The following is an 18885-nucleotide window of genomic DNA, read 5'->3' as shown; positions in this document are numbered from 1 at the left end:
ACATGACACGTCCATCAGACCACAGATCAACAGAACTGTGAAAAAATTCTCAAATCTCAAGCTTTCTCCCCTACAGGGTTAGTACACCTATGTGAAGGTGCTGAGTTTGAGCTTTATGTTCAGAAATGATTGGGCAGATATGACCAGAGACTTGTGATGGAGGGTGTCATTCTTAAATGGGTGGTGTGAAGGGAGTGGACAGTGCCCTTCAGGACTCAGTACAGAGACCAGCGGACCGTTTTTAGGTAGCCGTAAAGAAAACCTTCAATACAGCATTCATAATAAATGAAGGGTAATGTTAGACTGGGTTTTGATTCAAAGAGTACAAGAGAGAAAGAGTGAGAGAGCCAGAAAGAGAGAGAATGCAATATTTTCTCCCGGGTTTTTTCAGTTCAATTGCTACTCTCTATCTAGTTTCAGGAGCTTCATCGACTATGTCCCTCCACCAGCATACATCTCGTCCCCTGCCCACAACTTTCGAACCTTCTACCGGACTAAGCCCCTCACTCCTTCCCTTTTAGATTACGCTAAAACTCATGCAGAAAGGACTCGCCCAGTCCACGCACACTCCACCCTTTTTTCTCAAACACTCCAAAACAGACCACGCGGGGTGCGGTTGTAGCATAACGATATCTATAATTTTCAGCTCCTCCTGCCTCTACACCTCCACTGCATATATCTGCAAACTAGTTCACAATTCACATCTGACCCCTCAAATACGGCGATCCCCTCCCCTAGTCTCGGGGCACTCATTCAGAATTGGTGTGGCCACAACGGCTGCTCATCAAGGACTATCAGAACCCACAATCAAGATGCTCGGCCACTGATCTTCCTTATCCTACCAGAAATATATTCGACCCAACCCTCAAGTCATCACACATGCTCAACTCTCCATCAGCCATAATCTGGTGGCGGTCGGGGGCTCTCACTGCTCATCTACATCTTTTCCCACACTGTTATCAAATTCAAGCACGTCTATTGTCATGTAAGTATATCGCATAACCATATCCACCCTCCTCACCAGGGCTTCCACAATCCCAAGCATTGTTTTCCTTTGCATAGGTACTGCACAAGCCTAGCTCGCCCTCGTTGGAGGGCTCATAATCAACATGGGATATATTTCGACAAAGGGTATTGCATGACAACATCACCATTATCATAATGCTTTATGCATGTTGTTCACCTTTTGGCAAAGATAACCATCAAACAATGCCCGCCCTCATCAGAGGGCTCATAATCAACTTGGGATATCTTTCAACGAAGGGTATTGCAGGCAACGTCTCCCCATTATCATATGGCTTTACGCTACGTTGTTCATCTTTTGGCAAAGATAACCATCAAACAACATCCGCCCTCGTCAGAGGGTTAATAATCAAATGTTGTTTTCTTTCAACAAAGGGTATTGGACGCAACGTCACCACTTTCGTATGGCTTTATGGTACGTTGTTCATCTTTTGGCAAAGATATTCCAAACAACATCTGCCCTCATCGGAAGGGTTCATAATCCAGTGTTGTTTTCTTTCAACGAAGGGTATTGTACGCAACGTCGGCATTATTGTATGGCTTTACGCTACGTTGTTCATCTTTCGGCAAAGATATTCCAATCAATGCTGCCCTCATCGGAGGGTTCATAATCAAATGTTGTTTATCTTTCAACAAAAGATACTGCGCAACAATGTCGGCCTTACCATAGGGCCTCATATCATGTTGTTCATCTTTTGGCAAAGATTCTGCACAACCACAGGCTCATCGATAGAGGGCCCAAAATCAAACTTAACAAGGACAAAATCAAAAATCTAACTCAACAAGGACAGTCCTCCAGCAAGGACAAAAAAAAGCCCCCTATCATAAAAGCCATCAATAAACGCAAGCACGGCTTATCTTATTGCAAAGGTATTGCACAACCATGCCAGGGATAATGTGTTTTTCATGTAAAGTGTCAATTCTAGGTTTTCACATCTCCTTTTCTCTTCTCCAGATTGAACACCAAACACAAGAACTGGTTCGTAACCTGACCGGATCTTCTATTTTGGGGATAGTATTTTATTTCTCTCTTTTGGGCTAGGCTCCTTGCCCCGCCTTCTATCTCCGGCAGGATCTGACGGTTCCGAGTACAACTTCTTCGAACAGCCAGATGGGTCTAACGCCAAAGAGAGACATTACATTCCTGTTTCATATTCATCAAATAAATGTCATCTTAAACTTTACTCAAGTCTGCGAGTCTTCCTGATAGAAATGTAAGCACAGCATAGTTCTAGTGGGAAGACTCTCAGCTGTACATCATCGCACCATTAGCTAGGTAACTCCTAGCCAATCACGCATCAACCATTGCTTTATAAGTCTGCTTACAATCTATCACATTGCTGTTTCAGTGTGCCAACACGGCAACGGCAACTTCCACCACCCCACCGCCACAAGTTGAGTTCCGTCCTGCATGGGGGTAGGCTCCTTGCCCCCGCCTCCTATCTCTGGCAGGATCTGATGGTTCCGATGTCTCTTACGCCAAAGAGAGACATTATATTCCTGTTTCAAATTCATCAAATACATGTCATCTTAAACTTTACTCAAGTTTGCGAGTCTTCCTGATAGAACGACTGTTCAAATTAATTTGATGACTCACCTTAAAAACCTGACACAGCAAGGGAAATTATGAGTTTGTTAAAACTAAAGTGGAGGCTGCTTCAGCTAAAAAGGCACAATACTTTGACTAAAGATCATTCAAAAAATTGTATGTGAGCATTCAAAATATTTATGTGAGCCTGACAGGAAGGATATTCAGATTTAGCTAATGTAAGTTATGAATGTTAATGTGAGTTAATAAGGCACACTGTGTTTCAGTGTTTTTATAACTAGTGGCTCTGAAACAAGGAAAACATGAAGAGATAAAGAGAAAAAAGTTATTATTTAATTTCTTTCAAAGTTGTGTAATTAATAATCAATTATTTGAAACAAGGTAACATATAATAAGCAGAACCACCAAACTATATGCATCCGTATTGGCAGTTATTGTTCCAAATAACCGGATATGGGTATCGGTACACACATTCTGTACCGTGCATCCTTAATACATACAATCCCGGAGCTAGTTAAACTTTTTCACATGTTTCACAACAGGTAATTATATCTATGCAGAGCAGAAAAACAAACAGTACTTTAGTAGGCTATATTATTCAACTAATCATCCCCAAATCAAAGAATATCCTTCAAGGAAGATGACATTCAATACCCCTAAGTACAATTTTAGTTGAGAAAACTACAGTAAACTGGTGTCATACAGTAGGAACAATTACTGCATTGAGTATTGGTAAATATTGTAACTGTTAGTTGATTTCGTCACTCTTCATTTGCTTTAATACATCACAACATGTGAGAGGAACATGGTCAAACACCATCAGATTGGTTGACTCCATCATGGGGATGCACCTGACGCAACTCCAGTCCTGAGGGCCTCATTGGTCAAGCACATCACCATGACAACAAAGGGGAGGACCTCAGTTCTAGAATGTTCCTTACCTTCCAACGACATGGGTTCCAGAATGCCGAACTGCTTTAGAACAGCCACAAAAAGTACGATGACCACTCCAATTGCAAAAAGTTCCATTCCCTGAATACTCATGACTGCAATGATTTAAGGCTCTTGGCACAAGAACTTCAAGAATTAATGGAAGTGATCGTATTAATCTGTAAGTGAGGAGGGGCTCGCTAGTGCATACTAAGAAGGAACAAAGTCAAATCAGCCAATATAACATGGTAGCAGAAGTAGGGGCACTCGAAAGGAAAGTGGCAATTAATTTAATCAGTTCCTAAGATGAATATTAAAAGGGAAAATCAGGGGATATTTATGGCAGAACGTCAACCTAGCAGACCTCTGGGTGTATGGGAAAGGCAGTTCTGTCTAGTTACATTTATTTTAGTTATGCGAGTAGAAGTCAGTCTTTCCATGTTAGGTCATTCTTCTTGAGAGCCCCATCGCATAAATAAAGAGCTGGATTGCAGTTCTCTTACACAGACCAGATGTGTAAAAGCCATTCTTGGCCACAAATGTTATTTGCAAGAGTCAACAACAGACAAGAGCATTTTAAACTCTGCCGTGAAGAGCTACTGCAGCAATGCTGCAGCTTTCGCAGTATTCCAGGCTGTTGATCCACTGGTGTAAGTTGCGGTGTAACATAAGAGGCACAAGAGACAAGCCTAGAGAAATTCTTTCATTAGATCCATAGAAAAACAATTTGGAATTGCGACTTTGATGGACAAGAACATTGGACACACACACACACTTTCGAAATGATCATATTTCACAAGTCCTAAGTGGCTCTTAAATCTTGATCTTCTTGGTTTTGATTTGACACGGAAATTTGACACAAATGTACACCCTAGTGCCTCAAACTCAAATCATAGTCCATGAACCAGTCATTAGAGTAATATTCAGTTTAGTTATATGCTGGATCAGCATCTGGCACTTCCTTTGTAACTGCGACACTGAAGACTGGGAGAAGAGGGATCTGTCAAGGACAAGCTGGCATCTCGAATTCTGGGCAACCTGCTGAATATGACATTGACATCCAAAGCATTCAGAGGCCTCCTGTCTATTAAACCAGGTGAAAATCAGCAGTAATGCTACAAAGTACTTCTTGTGGCAGTGGAAAAAAACAGGAAAATCCTTCATAGCATGCATGGATGTAGAGGAGCAGTCATATCCACCTTTAACCAGGACGGGGCGTAAATCCACAGCAGGGAATCCTAAATATGTTCCTTTTTAGTTTTTGGCCTCCTTCAGAATCTTGTTAAATGGTCCATCAAGTTTGAAGTTACGTCTTGGGAGTGGTCCTGTGGATTTCTGAAAGGAGGGAGTAATGCAGATTGTCTTCTCCTCTGTCTTAGGGCTTCTGAAGCATCCTCATCTTTTCATTCGCTTTCCACAGAGTCAGCATCAAGTGCTTCTATCTCTTCCAACTTGTACTGTACAGTTCAGGTCTTTCTCCCTCCCTCTCTCACTCGCTTCTCTTGCCCTCTCTTGTCCCGTAATAATCTGCAGTGGGCAGTTTATCTTCACCTCTCTGTCCATCCCACCCCTCCTTCTGTCTTTTTTCCTCTCTGCTCATCTATGACCACTCCATCCTTTCTTTTATCCATTGCTTACTTTTTTAGTCTCACTACCACGGACTACAAAGTCAGACCCTGGAGAGAACTGGTCCTCTGTTGGTTCACTGACCACAATCTCTTTCTCTTTATCTCTCTCTCTTCCTGTCTTTCTGCCTGGGGACCTGGGGGAAAAGTCACATTTCCAAACAGGGCAGAAAGCAGGAGAGAGGGAGCGATACAAGGGGGATCACATTTCAGGTACGCCCTCCCCTACCGATTTCCCAGCCTCCATCCACCCACATATCTGTTCCATCTGAAACATTCTTTCCCTCTCTCCTCTGTCTCAAGTGAAAGGCCTCTGCAATGGGACAGCCAGAGGATAAGACATTAGTACAAAGAATACACTATTAGAAGAGTTGTGTTGAGTTGAGTTGAGTTGAGTTGAGTTGAGCGGAGTGGAGTGGAGTGGAGAGGAGAGGTGAGGAGAGGAGAGCTATAATAACTAAGTTAGATAAGGGGATCAATAAAGTCTTAATGGTAGCTTTATGTCAACAACACAAGCTGAGATCAAACGCTGTTTGTACTTCCAGTATCCATCTTGTTATCTCTGACCTCCCCTCCACTCTTTCACCAAATCATTAAGTTTTTCTTGTTAAAATAAGGCAAATAAACATGATAACAAATGCCAGAGCTGAAATTAGGGGCATAGAAAAAATTTTAAAGTGCGTGTGTGCATACTTAACTATACTTTAGGGACAGATTTGTCCCCATAAGTTAGCTAAATGTGATTTTTCTTTGAGTACATTTGGCATGTCCTCATTTGTAAAATCGACATATAATTAAGTAAATAATGTTTTTTGAAAATGTAATGAAAGGGGTGTGGGTTAGTTTATAGTAATTACAATCCACTGTATATAAAAACAATAGAGTCTCTATTTAGATAGCTAAGTAAACACAGAGTAGGCTGTAATACTAGTTTATTCAAAAGTCCTATAAATGTAATAAAAATTAATTAATATTGTTTTATAAAAAAATTTTTTTTTATAAAAAAATAGGATATTTGACAAGGCAAGGGGTTATCTTCACCTCTCTGTCCATCCCACCCCTCCTTCTGTCTTTTTTCCTCTCTGCTCATCTATGACCACTCCATCCTTTCTTTTATCCATTGCTTACTTTTTTAGTCTCACTACCACGGACTACAAAGTCAGACCCTGGAGAGAACTGGTCCTCTGTTGGTTCACTGACCACAATCTCTTTCTCTTTATCTCTCTCTCTTCCTGTCTTTCTGCCTGGGGACCTGGGGGAAAAGTCACATTTCCAAACAGGGCAGAAAGCAGGAGAGAGGGAGCGATACAAGGGGGATCACATTTCAGGTACGCCCTCCCCTACCGATTTCCCAGCCTCCATCCACCCACATATCTGTTCCATCTGAAACATTCTTTCCCTCTCTCCTCTGTCTCAAGTGAAAGGCCTCTGCAATGGGACAGCCAGAGGATAAGACATTAGTACAAAGAATACACTATTAGAAGAGTTGTGTTGAGTTGAGTTGAGTTGAGTTGAGTTGAGCGGAGTGGAGTGGAGTGGAGAGGAGAGGTGAGGAGAGGAGAGCTATAATAACTAAGTTAGATAAGGGGATCAATAAAGTCTTAATGGTAGCTTTATGTCAACAACACAAGCTGAGATCAAACGCTGTTTGTACTTCCAGTATCCATCTTGTTATCTCTGACCTCCCCTCCACTCTTTCACCAAATCATTAAGTTTTTCTTGTTAAAATAAGGCAAATAAACATGATAACAAATGCCAGAGCTGAAATTAGGGGCATAGGAAAAATTTTAAAGTGCGTGTGTGCATACTTAACTACACTTTAGGGACAGATTTGTCCCCATAAGTTAGCTAAATGTGATTTTTCTTTGAGTACATTTGGCATGTCCTCATTTGTAAAATCGACATATAATTAAGTAAATAATGTTTTTTGAAAATGTAATGAAAGGGGTGTGGGTTAGTTTATAGTAATTACAATCCACTGTATATAAAAACAATAGAGTCTCTATTTAGATAGCTAAGTAAACACAGAGTAGGCTGTAATACTAGTTTATTCAAAAGTCCTATAAATGTAATAAAAATTAATTAATATTGTTTTATAAAAAAAATTTTTTTTATAAAAAAATAGGATATTTGACAAGGCAAGGGGTTAGCAGTCAAAAAATAAATCTATACAAATATACTACACACGTTAATAACATTGCAATTTTCATCATAACCATGTCTCCAATGCCGCATTTTCAGTATTATAATGCGTGCTCTCTGTAAGCTACTCTATTTATGACTGGTGTCAGTAAAAGGGCTAGTTGTGTATAGGAATTAATGTTGAGCTTTTAGGAGGACGGGGCAGGTTCCAGTAATGCCATTAGAAGATGAGCACATCTTAATAGGGGCTAAAGCATGAAGCTTTTGCTGACAAGACATTATGGACTAACAGAACTCATTGAACATTAACAAAAGAATTAGAAATACAATGTTACCATCTGAGAGGATGGGGCAAATAGTCTGGAAACCCTTCTGATAAGAAAGAAAATATCAGTCAATAGCACAAATACATATTTTAAAGTAAATTCCTATTTAAATACAATTTTAAAGGGACAGTTCTTTCAAAAATAAAAATGTTATGTTTTTCCAAACCTGCATGACTTTCTTTCTTCTGTGGAACACAAAATGAGATGTTAGGGGGGGCCTGGGTAGCTCAGTGGTAAAAGACTCTGGCTACCACCCCTGGATTTCACTGGTTTGCTAGTTCAAATCCCAGGATATGCTCAAGCCAGGGCTCCTAAGCAACCAAATTGGCCCAGTTCCTAGGGAAGGTAGAGTCACATGGGGTAACCTCCTCATGGTCACTATAATGATTATCATCATGATGGCACCACAGATGGCTGCCTCAGTGTGGAGCTCCTCAGTTCTTTGGTTGTTTTTGTTTGTTTGTCCTGTGTTTAGTAATCTTTTTCCAGTCAGTTTTAACAGAGATGAACTGCTGAACATTCGACAGCATGTACCAGACAATCTTTTCCTGGTTTTCGAATATTCAGACGTTTTGCTTTGTTCAAGAGACACAGGTGAGGGAGACGAGCCGGTGCGCTGGTCAAACTCCGTCGGCACAGATTTCGAACAGCGCTGCCGAGTATTCACTTAGCGAATCTCCACTCTCTTTCTAACAAAATGGACGAATTACATCTCCTCACCCGCACAAAAATGTACTTTTCAACCTCTGCTGCTTTGTGCTTCACAGAAACCTGGCTGAGTGAAGCCATTCCGGACAACACGTTACATCTGCCGGGCTTTCAGCTGTTCAGAGCGGATCGCATCGCGGAGTTAACGGGGAAAACAAGAGGTGGTGGAACATGCATTTATATCAGTGAAAGTTGGTGTACAGATGTAACAACGTTAAAGAGGATGTGCTGTCCTAATTTGGAAGCACTCTTTATTAACTGTAAGCCTTTCTACTTGTTTATTCTGGTGAGTGTGTATATTGCACCAAACGCGTGTTTGAAAACAGCGCTGCAACAGCTGGCTGATCAAATCACAGACATGGAACAACAATACCCGGACTCAGTTATTATTATCCTTGGGGATTTTAACAAAACAAATCTCACACGTGAACTGCCCAAATACAAACAGCACATCACATGCCCCACCAGAGACAGGAACATACTGGATCACTGCTACACAACAATAAAGGATGCATATCACTCTGTTCCTAAAGCAGCTTTGGGACTCTCTGATCACTGTCTGGTTCATCTTCTTCCAAACTACAGGCAGAAATTAAAATCAACCAGGCCAGTAGTAAGGACTATAAAGAGATGGACCAATGAAACAGAGCGGGAACTACAAGCCTGCTTCGATTGCACGGATTGGAGTGTTTTTTAGGCTGCAGCCACAGACCTGGATGAGCTCACAGATACTGTTACATCATATATCAGTTTCTGTGAGGATATGTGCATTCCTACTAGGACTTATTTAAAGTTCAACAGTGACAAACTGTGGTTTACAGCAGAGCTCAGGCAGCTTCATCAGGCCAAAGAGGATGCTTACAGAGGTGGGGATAAAGTCTTGTACAATCAGGCCAGGAACACACTGAACAGGGAAATAAGAGTGGATAAAAAAGATACTCTGAGAAGCTGAAAAACAAGTTTTCAGCTAACGACCCTGTATCGGTGTGGAGTGGCATGAAACAACTCACAAATTACAGGACTCCTACCCCCAACCCTGTAGGGAACCAACAACTGGCTGACGACCTGAATGTGTTCTACTGCAGATTTGAAAGGCCCAATCTCACACCCCACACCCACTCTGACCTTCACTTCATACAAACACCAACACCTCCTGCAACCCCCCTCCTACTACTCAACCTGCACTTAAGATCTGTGAAGATGATGTGAGCTACGTCTTTTGGAAACAAAAGACGAGGAAGGCTTCAGGCCCAGATGGCGTCTCACCAGCGTGTCTTCGATCCTGTGCTAACCTGCTGGCCCCCATCTTCACACAGATCTTCAATAGATCACTGGAGCAGTGTGAAGTCCCATGCTGCTTCAAATGCTCAATCATTATTCCTGTCCCAAAGAAACCAAAAATCACAGGACCTAATGACTACAGACCTGTCGCCCTGAAGTCTGTGGTCATGAAATCATTTGAGAGACTGGTGTTGGCCCACCTGAAGAACATCACTGGACCCTTTCTAGATCCCCTTCAATTTGCTTATCGAGCAAAAAGGTCTGTGGATGATGCAGTCAACATAGGATTGCATCATATCCTTCAACATCTAGACAGACCAGGGACATATGCAAGGATCCTTTTTGTGGACTTCAGTTCAGCTTTCAACACCATCATCCCAGCTATACTCCAGAATAAATTACACCAACTCTCTGTTCCCATGTCTATCTGTCAGTGGATTACCAGCTTTCTGACGGACAGGCAGCAGCTTGTGAGACAGGGGAAATTCACTTCTAGCACCTGCACAATCAGCACTGGTGCCCCCCATGACTGCATCTCCAAGGACCCCTCTGTCAAGCTCCTGAAGTTTGCAGACGACACCACTGTCATTGGCCTCATCCGAGATGATGATGAGTCTGCATACAGAAGGGAGGTTGAACAGCTGGCTGTCTGGTGCAGTCAAAACAACCTTGAGTTGAACATGCTCTAAACGGTGGAGATCATTGTGGACTTTAGGAGAAACGTCCCAACACTGACCCCCCCCACCATTCTAAACAGCATTGTGGCAGCAGTGGAGTCATTCAGGTTCCTGGGCACTAAAATCTCACAGGACCTGAAGTGGGAGACCCACATTGACTCCATTGTGAAAAAGGCACGGCAGAGGTTGTACTTCCTTCGCCAGCTGAGGAAATTCAACCTGCCACAGGCGCTGCTGATACAGTTTTACTCAGCAGTCATTGAGTCTGTCCTCTGCACTTCAATAACTGTCTGGTTTGGTTCAGCTACGAAATCAGATATCAGAAGACTACAAAGGACAGTTCGGACTGCGGAGAGGATTATTGGTTGCCCCCTGCAGCCCCCCCCCCCCCTTCAAGAACTATACACTTCCAGAGTGAGGAAAAAGGCTTGAAATTCTGGACCCCATTCTGGACCCTACTCACCCTGCCCACTACCTTTTTGAACTGTTGCCTTCTGGCCGATGCTTCAGAGCTTTGAGCACCAGAACCGTCAGGCACAGGAACAGTTTTTTCCCTTAGGCTATCCATCTCATGAACAGTTAAACTGCCCCATTGAGCAATAATTATGTGCAATACACAGTTTAGTCTTTCTTATATTTATCCAACACATCCAACCTCTTCTGCCATTTCATTCCTCTGAAAAAAAAAATAAAAAAAAATATTTGCACTGTACATAACAGATTTGTATTTGCACTGTACATAACAGATTGTAGTAGATTTGCACTAACCATGTGTATGTGTGAATGTACAGTATGTATGTGTGTGTCTGTTCGTATGTGTATAATTCGTTTTTTTTTTAATTATTATTATTATCTATGTCTTGCTGCTGTTTTTGTATTGTTGTACACTGGAAGCTCCTGTCACCAAGACAAATTCCTTATATGTGTAAGCATACTTGGCAATAAAGCTGATTCTGAGTCTGATAATGTGGTTTGTCCTCGGTGGGGTGCGTGGTGAGTTGAGCGTGGATGCCGCGGTGGATGGCATGAAGTCTCCACACGCGCTATGTCTCCGTGGCAACGCACTCAACAAGCCACGTGATAAGATGCGCGGGTTGACAGTCTCAGATGCGGAGGCAAGTGAGCTTTTTTCGTCCTCCGCAACCCGGATTGAGGCGAATCACTACGCAACCATTAGGACTTAAAAGCACATTGGGAATTGGGCATTCCAAATTGGGAGAAAAAAAAAAAGAGATGTTAGGCAGAATGTTAGGGATTGACAGCCTCAGTCACCATTTGCTTTAAGTGTATGGAAAAAGGATGCAATGAAAGTGAGTCGTGTCTACTTTTGTGTTCCACAGAAAAAGTCAAAGGGGTTTTGGAACAGCATATGGATGAGTAAATGATGACAGAATTTAGATTTTTGGATGAACTATCCCTTTAACAATTCCTACTCCCCTTACATTTCATGTGTTCAAAGGCAGGTGTTCTTCCTGCGTATTGATCTGGTCCACTCCGATTACAAATGACACCATGTAGACTTATCCATCATTGCTGCAGTATCCATTCACAGTAAAAGACAACACAACATGCAGCATAATGACCATTACTATGAAGGTATAGTCTGGCAGAGCAATCCCTCTTTGTATACAAACACTGCAATCCCCCCTCTACATGTTCAGTAACTCGACACGCACAGAAATGAAAACTGATATAAGGCAGCTGGTCCTCTGTCTAATACATAAGCACTCTGAGGCCAGACATTGCCCTACTCTTGAACTCATCAGACTGAAGAGCTCTCTCTCTCTCTCTCTCTCTCTCTCTCTCTCTTTTAAATGAGGTTTGATGTATCAGGTTTTTATTGACAAAGGTCCTGCAACAAACTGACAACATAACATTTAGAACAACAACAAAAAATGAAAAAAGTTTATGAACCTGGGATAGACTCAAATTGATGGAAAAGACTGCAGAGAGGAAATTACTCTTGATAATTACTCTACTCAAATGATGCTTGATAAGCCGGGGTTCCATCCATTTTGCAGAGACAATTACAGATAACATAGAGTTAGCTTACATATCAAATACCAATCACCATCAGTGGTCTTGGTTTGTCTGGACACAATATTCAGAAAGGTGGTCGATCCATATGAGTTTTTCAATGACCGATTCTTAAAGGGGTAGTGCATCTAAAAATGAAAATACTGTCATCATTAACACACCCTCAGGTTGTTCCAAACCTGTATGACTTTCAGGTCTTTCTTTCACAGAACACAAAGAGAGATGTTAGGCAGTGTCCATACAATGAAAAGTCTATAAGTGTTTTTTCTTGCCAAAGAAACTGACGAGGGGTAAATCACAACCACTCATGACATGTAGCCAAAATATAAGATAAGAAAAATAAGACAGAGTCATTTTCATAAAAAGGACTGATTACTCAATCTGAAAATATCATAACATATCATATGTGCAAAACTGAACAACTTTAACGCCCTGATTTCCTGTACACAAAAGCCAAATGTAATTAATCTGACATTGTAGGTCAAATAGAGCCCTCTGTTGGACAATAAACATTAATGATAAAATCTTAAATGCTTTTGGGACATAACAACAAAAGAATTACATTATTGGTTTGATTAAATTACTGTCTATCTATCTATCTATCTATCTGTCTATCTATCTATCTATCGATCTCTTTCTGTCTGTCGGTCTACTCTACAAAGAGTGTTTGTCTTTACAGGTTTCAGGTTATTGTCTAAATTCATTGTAAAGTATACTGTATTTATAGGTACGGAAATGAGAAGAGAAAGTAAGAATAGCTCTGTGGTGTCTTTGGGGTGGTGTATTTTGTTTTACCCAAAGATGAAAAGACAATTGGAAGCCATTGATAGTAGCAAGGAGCATCTTCAACATTACTCACATTTCCAGCTCCAAGTGAGTAGATATTGATTCAGCATAAAAAAATGTAGCATTTAAAAGAAAAGAAAAAAGTTCTGGTCATGAAATATTTAATGCTGCAAGTATGTGTGTCTTTGTGCTTGCTTTGAAAAGCTTTATAGACTTGCTTCCTTATCATAGCATGGTATGTTGTAATCCAAAGTAACCAGGGCACTTAATCCAAAGCAGTTTTCTCAGAAATTGAAGATTTCTTCAATATCATGCAGTTACTGTACAGAAAAAAAAAAAAAAAAAAAAAATTCTAAACTATTACAGTTTTTCTAAATCGCTTCGGCTAAATTCTCAAATGAGATTTTTTTTTTTTTTTCAAAACAATAAGTTTAAATCTCTGAACAATTAGTTTCTTGTTCACACCAGATTTGAATTTCTTATTAATTTAAGTACATTGCACGTGTTTTGGCATGTGTGCAAAAGAGTAAGTACAATTTTCTACAATTTGCACAATAACTAAATGCACATGGCTTGCTCATCAAAACTGAAATTGTCATACTCTTCACAACTTCTAAACATTCTTTCATCATGTGAGCCATCACATGCAATATTATCCATTCAGTTATCAAAATCTGTCAGACATACATATATATTCCATAAATATCTATGACATGGAATGTTTGTGATGTCTGCTAAATTTCTGGCCAGACCAACAAGAGCGATAGGATGTCCACCAAGAAGATGGGAACAGTGCTTTACCTCCAGAACCAACCACCTGGGTTGAATCACACTTTGCTCTCAGCGATACGTATGTTCACATTCACTTACATTCTAGAAATCATTTTCAGCTCCAATTACAGTACTTCACATCTCCTCAGAACAGTCATTCTGCAGTTAGTGTTTTAGTGTTAGTGTTTCAAGTATTTTCAAATTCACAGTGTTTTGAAATAGCACTTCAGTGTGGTTAAGATGTTAAGCCTAATAAAGGCATGAGTTTGCAAGCATGTGCAGAAATTCTGATTAATTTAGTATTTATTCTTTTCTTTCAGAGTGGATCAATTATGTGCAATATTGCATCTGTGCTGTTTTTCTGATCGTGTTTTTGTATCATTGTCTTTATGGCTACTGCAAGAGATGCAGACAAACCTATCAAATAGGTAAAAGAAAATATCTAAAATTTTGCCCACACACACATGTAAATTCAATTATTAACTTCCATTTTACATAATGCAAATAATAGTAATTGCTCTTTTGCAACATCTCGAATCCAGATAGTGGCACGGAAAACACAATGGTAAGATAGAATAACAATCTTTAATGAAATTCATACAGTTAAATCTAGAAACTTTTTGGAATTGAGGGATTCATTGTGTGTTACAGTCAAGTGATAATCAGTTCTTGTTTTTAGGTTGAGTGCAACTCATCTTCAGCAGCACCCTTCCAAGAAAATGACAGTATTAGGATGAGCTCTGTCTACCAGAGTCTAAACCCCTCCACCACTGACAGACAGTCAATCTATGAGAGTCTCCAGCAAGGGAAGACTTAGTTTTCATCCATTTTGGATATCACCCAATCAAATATCTATGAGTTATGACTCATAAATCGGTATTTCCAAGATAAACCAAGATATTTTCTATTTGGGTGATTCTTTAAATTAGGGGAATTTTTTCTGTACCTTATAATACATAAAAAATTATTTAAAAAAGAATTCTACTTTTAAAGCATATAGTTTTTATTAGCTTCAAAATTGTATTGTGTTTTATTGTCTTTTCCCTAATTTGAGTGTTGAAAGTTTAACATTTCAATGTTTTACATTTATTTAGTATTTATGTGTACATTTTAGACAGGCCTGGTTCTACGGTGGTGCTTGAGGGTGCTAAGCACCCTCAAACGAATGTTGGAGCACCCTCAATTGAATGTGTGAGACAAATAATACTGTACATTTTCTTTAATCCCAGCAAATACATACTAAAAATCCCTGCATGAGTAATAATAAACGTGTAGTATTTTTCAAATCAGTGTCCTAATTTGCAGCACAGCATTCTGCTTTCACCGTACAAATAAGCCTTTAATTTGGTTACGACCTCCACTCGTGCTTACAGAATTCATAGCGGAATTATTGCACTCAATCCATCACCTGTTGCTTTCGATTTCTGCTCTGGGATAAAGCGGCCCATAACTGCTGGTCTAGGATCAGTTTCCCAAAGCCAAATCCAAACATTAACTATTGGTGAAACGTGAAAACTGACTCTAGATCAGTGGTTTGGATAACATCTTTCTTCTGACATCACTTGCTGCATTCATGTGCAGTGAAAACGTACTGTAGCTATTAATGCTTGGACGTGAAAAAAAAAAAAAACTTTTCTTGAACGAATGCAATGCATTTTGTGTTTGATTGCATTATACGAAAAAGCTGTTTTGGTAGCATTTAACATGATTTCATTTCAAATAATAAATAATTAAAAAAATATATTATTACGTCTCCACTTTATACAGAGCACCCCCACTATTTTCAGAAGCACCCTCAGCAATTTTGATCTGGGACTGGGCATGATTTTAGAGAACAATTGAGTTCACAGAAATGAAAAGTGACAGCAGAGCACATATTTAACAGTACAAGAGAAAGACCATTTTAAGATTACATTTTTTTTATAACTGTAAGAGCTGTAATAATGTAAAAATGCAATCATTTCAAGATTCAAGCAGAGTAGCTTTATTAGGTGATTATCAAACTGGAAATTGAAAATTTTGAAATTCATAAACAACCTATTTCTTTTTGTTTTTTGTGTTCAGAATGAATTGCTAGCTTAATGTCTAACTAACTTTTTGTGTTAGGAAGTTCAAGACGTTTTCCCCAAAAACAGAAAAATGTCAATACCACCACAATCAAATCCAAACCATCACACACTACTGTATATCAATATTCACTTAAAGGCTGATAAAGGTTATGATGAAACCCTCTCAGCACAATCCGAAACAACACTGGAGATATTTATGTCAAATGTAGTGCTGCACAACAGAACATAACAAATGTAAGATATTGCTTTGATGTAGCTCCTCACCTGCAGATAAGCATTGCGCTACATGAACCAGTGTGATTATTAAACCCCAAAAAGCTATGATTTAGTTAACTAAATATATAGTCTGTATGTGCTGCATGCTCCAGAGCGCGCTACTCTCTGTCATCTACACACACAGAGATCATGATGTTTTCAATGTGAACTACAGGCTACACACATTCCTTTAGAAGCGCACAGCACATGCAGATTATATATTTATTCAATTAAATTGCAGCTATTTGTGGTTAAAAATTCAGACTAGGATATATTGTGATTTAAATTTGATTATTGTTCATTTAAATATTCATTTTCATCCAAAATATGTCAAATTCTGTGACATTCCACACTCTATAGATAATGCCATATTTATGATGTTTTTTTTTTTTTTTTTTTTTTTTTTTTTTTTTTTTGCTTTGTGGAAATCATAGGGCCCTACATGTGGTAATCACGGTATAAGCGGACTCTGATGACTGAATTATGGAAAATTAATTAACATTCCAAGGTGTAAAGTCTGCATAACCTAACATCTTGGGGTTACAATACAAATTTGTGTATTTGAAACCTGTCCCGAGTCCCAGTCGTTATCATGTTTTTGTACATGTAACAAAATCATTATTTGTGACACAGTCAAACAGTTTAATATACTAAAACAAATCTAGGACAAATAATAAATTTCCAGGCCATTTAGTTTAAAGATTTTAAGTAGTCAAAAGTGCCCCTCATAGAAGAATCATCCATTGCACTTGCATTTCAGTCACATTTCTTGTATAATACAATTAATTTAAAGTTGTAAACCAACAATAAACACCTTCTTAAAACTGCCCAATGTAATTGCTGTCTTTTAGCTTGTTGCTTCACACCAAATTCAAGATGCAGGCTCTATATTTAAGTACAGCAGTTTTAAACGAGTAATGTGGCAAAGAGCAGATGGCAGACTCAGCTCGAAGACAGAGTGTGTTTTTGATGAGCACTGCATTACCTGAGTGATGATAGTGAGCGATGCTGTGCCGAAAATCAGACAGGAAGCTGGGTCGAGAGAAACGCCGACGTGCCTCTAAAGAAAGTGTAGCCATCATGCTTCCCATTATAGACTGCTACAAAAACCACACCAGCAACTCAATCACATTTAACTGAGATAATGCATTAATTCACATTAAAAAACAGGAACTACAGCTTTTCTACGTAACAGTTAGGAATATCTCTGAGAAGTGTCAAAGACCACATTGAGCAGTCTGTTTGGTGACTGTGGGTCAGTCTCTCAAAGATATACATGTGACACTTCAAAGACTTGATGACCTTTCACTTAAAACACAACACGCACCCTCTCTCCTCTGGCATCTGTTTGGAATATTTTTTTGTTTTCTCCCTCACCGAGATCACTCCACAGAGAAGGAAATATTAATACGTGTATGAATAAAACAGATGTGCAAGAGACCCCTGGGCTGAGCAAAGAACAAAGTGTCTTAAAAGAAAGTACATAGGCTTTATTGTTAGTGCCAGTTACAAAAGTAGGTTCAATTTAGGATACATGGATACATGCCAAGAACTTAAATTGAATCAACAGTGCCAAAATGACAATAAAAAGTGCAGTCAAATACAGCTGTAGTTGTTCAGTCAAGCAGATCTTAAAGGAACTCCTTTGAAATTGAATGGGTGAGTTTGCTGTTCTGATCGTGATCATGAGCTTGCTCCACCACTGACAGGCAGAAAAAAAAAAATTCTCAACTTGAAACACAAGACTGTATTTTGGACAGGGCCATGTTTGCGTTAAGATGATTTAGAGATGTTAGCAACTTTGCTCTTAAAAGAATAGTTCAACCAAAAATGAAAATTCTCTCATCATTTACTCACCCTCAAGCCATCCCAGATGTGTATGACTTTCTTTCTTCTGTAAAACACAAATGAAAATCTATAGAAGAATATCTCAGCTCTGTAGGTCAGTACAATGCTTAAATCTCCACCTTTGACCAGCCCTGACCAGTAAGTGGCGATATGCACAAAGAATGCGAATTGCCAAAAAACGAAAGAAGAATGTGAAAGTGAAAGAGGAGATTTATAGTAAAAAAAGAACTTAAATATTGATCTGTTTCTCACCTATTATATTGCTTCTGAAAACATTATTTTAAACATTGGAGTCTTATGGATTACTTTTATGCTGCCTTTATAAGGTTTTGGAGCTTGAAAGTTCTGTTCACCATTCAGTTGCATTGAAATAACAGAGCTGAAATATTCTTCCAAAAATCTGTGTTCTGCAGAAGAAAATCATACACATTTGGGATGACATGAGGGTGAGTAAATGATGAGTGAATTTTAATTTTTGGTTGATATTTCAAGATTAAAATCTCAGCTTCAATTTAAGGCAGCATGCTGAGGTAAGTTGTGGCTCTAATGATAACATGGGCTTTTCTGTGTAATGTGATGGTCATTTTCAGGGTGATTCTGTAACTGGGCTCATATGACATCAGTTTTATGTGTACATTTTTAAATCAGTGCAGCAATATATCAGTGCACTTTGTCCCGCGTCCCGCATGTCATGAGCAGTATTCACGCATTAACTGGAAACTATTGCAGCTACCTCGGGCTGATTAACTGTAAAAATCCATGTAAACATCCAAGTTAAGTGTAAATGCCTTTTGCTCTGCTATTTGTGTGATTGACAACTGGAGCGCGAGCAAACAGCATTGCGAGGTGCGCGAGGCG

At 39.5% G+C, this 18885-nt stretch overlaps 1 protein-coding gene across 2 annotated transcripts in view; it reads right to left on the bottom strand.

The window, feature by feature from the left end:
• LOC127424156 (calsenilin-like) overlaps nucleotides 1–18885 on the bottom strand; it is an 87699-nt gene that overhangs the window by 14886 nt on the left and 53928 nt on the right. Inside the window, exon 1 of one of the 2 annotated variants that reach the window (XM_051669105.1) lies at nucleotides 3514–5185. The exons of the other annotated variant lie outside the window; for it this stretch is intronic. Within the exon in view, the coding sequence (XP_051525065.1) occupies nucleotides 3514–3616 (103 nt within the window). The 5' untranslated portion in view covers nucleotides 3617–5185. Of the gene's footprint in view, nucleotides 1–3513; nucleotides 5186–18885 lie in introns of those variants that run through there. 2 annotated transcript variants of the gene reach the window in all.

The sequence above is a fragment of the Myxocyprinus asiaticus genome, chromosome 33 (assembly GCF_019703515.2).
Source record: "Myxocyprinus asiaticus isolate MX2 ecotype Aquarium Trade chromosome 33, UBuf_Myxa_2, whole genome shotgun sequence".
In the NCBI taxonomy this organism is placed as follows: Eukaryota; Metazoa; Chordata; class Actinopteri; order Cypriniformes; family Catostomidae; genus Myxocyprinus; species Myxocyprinus asiaticus.
Note: the sequence above shows the minus strand (reverse complement) of the source record. Positions and strands in the feature narration are given on the sequence as shown.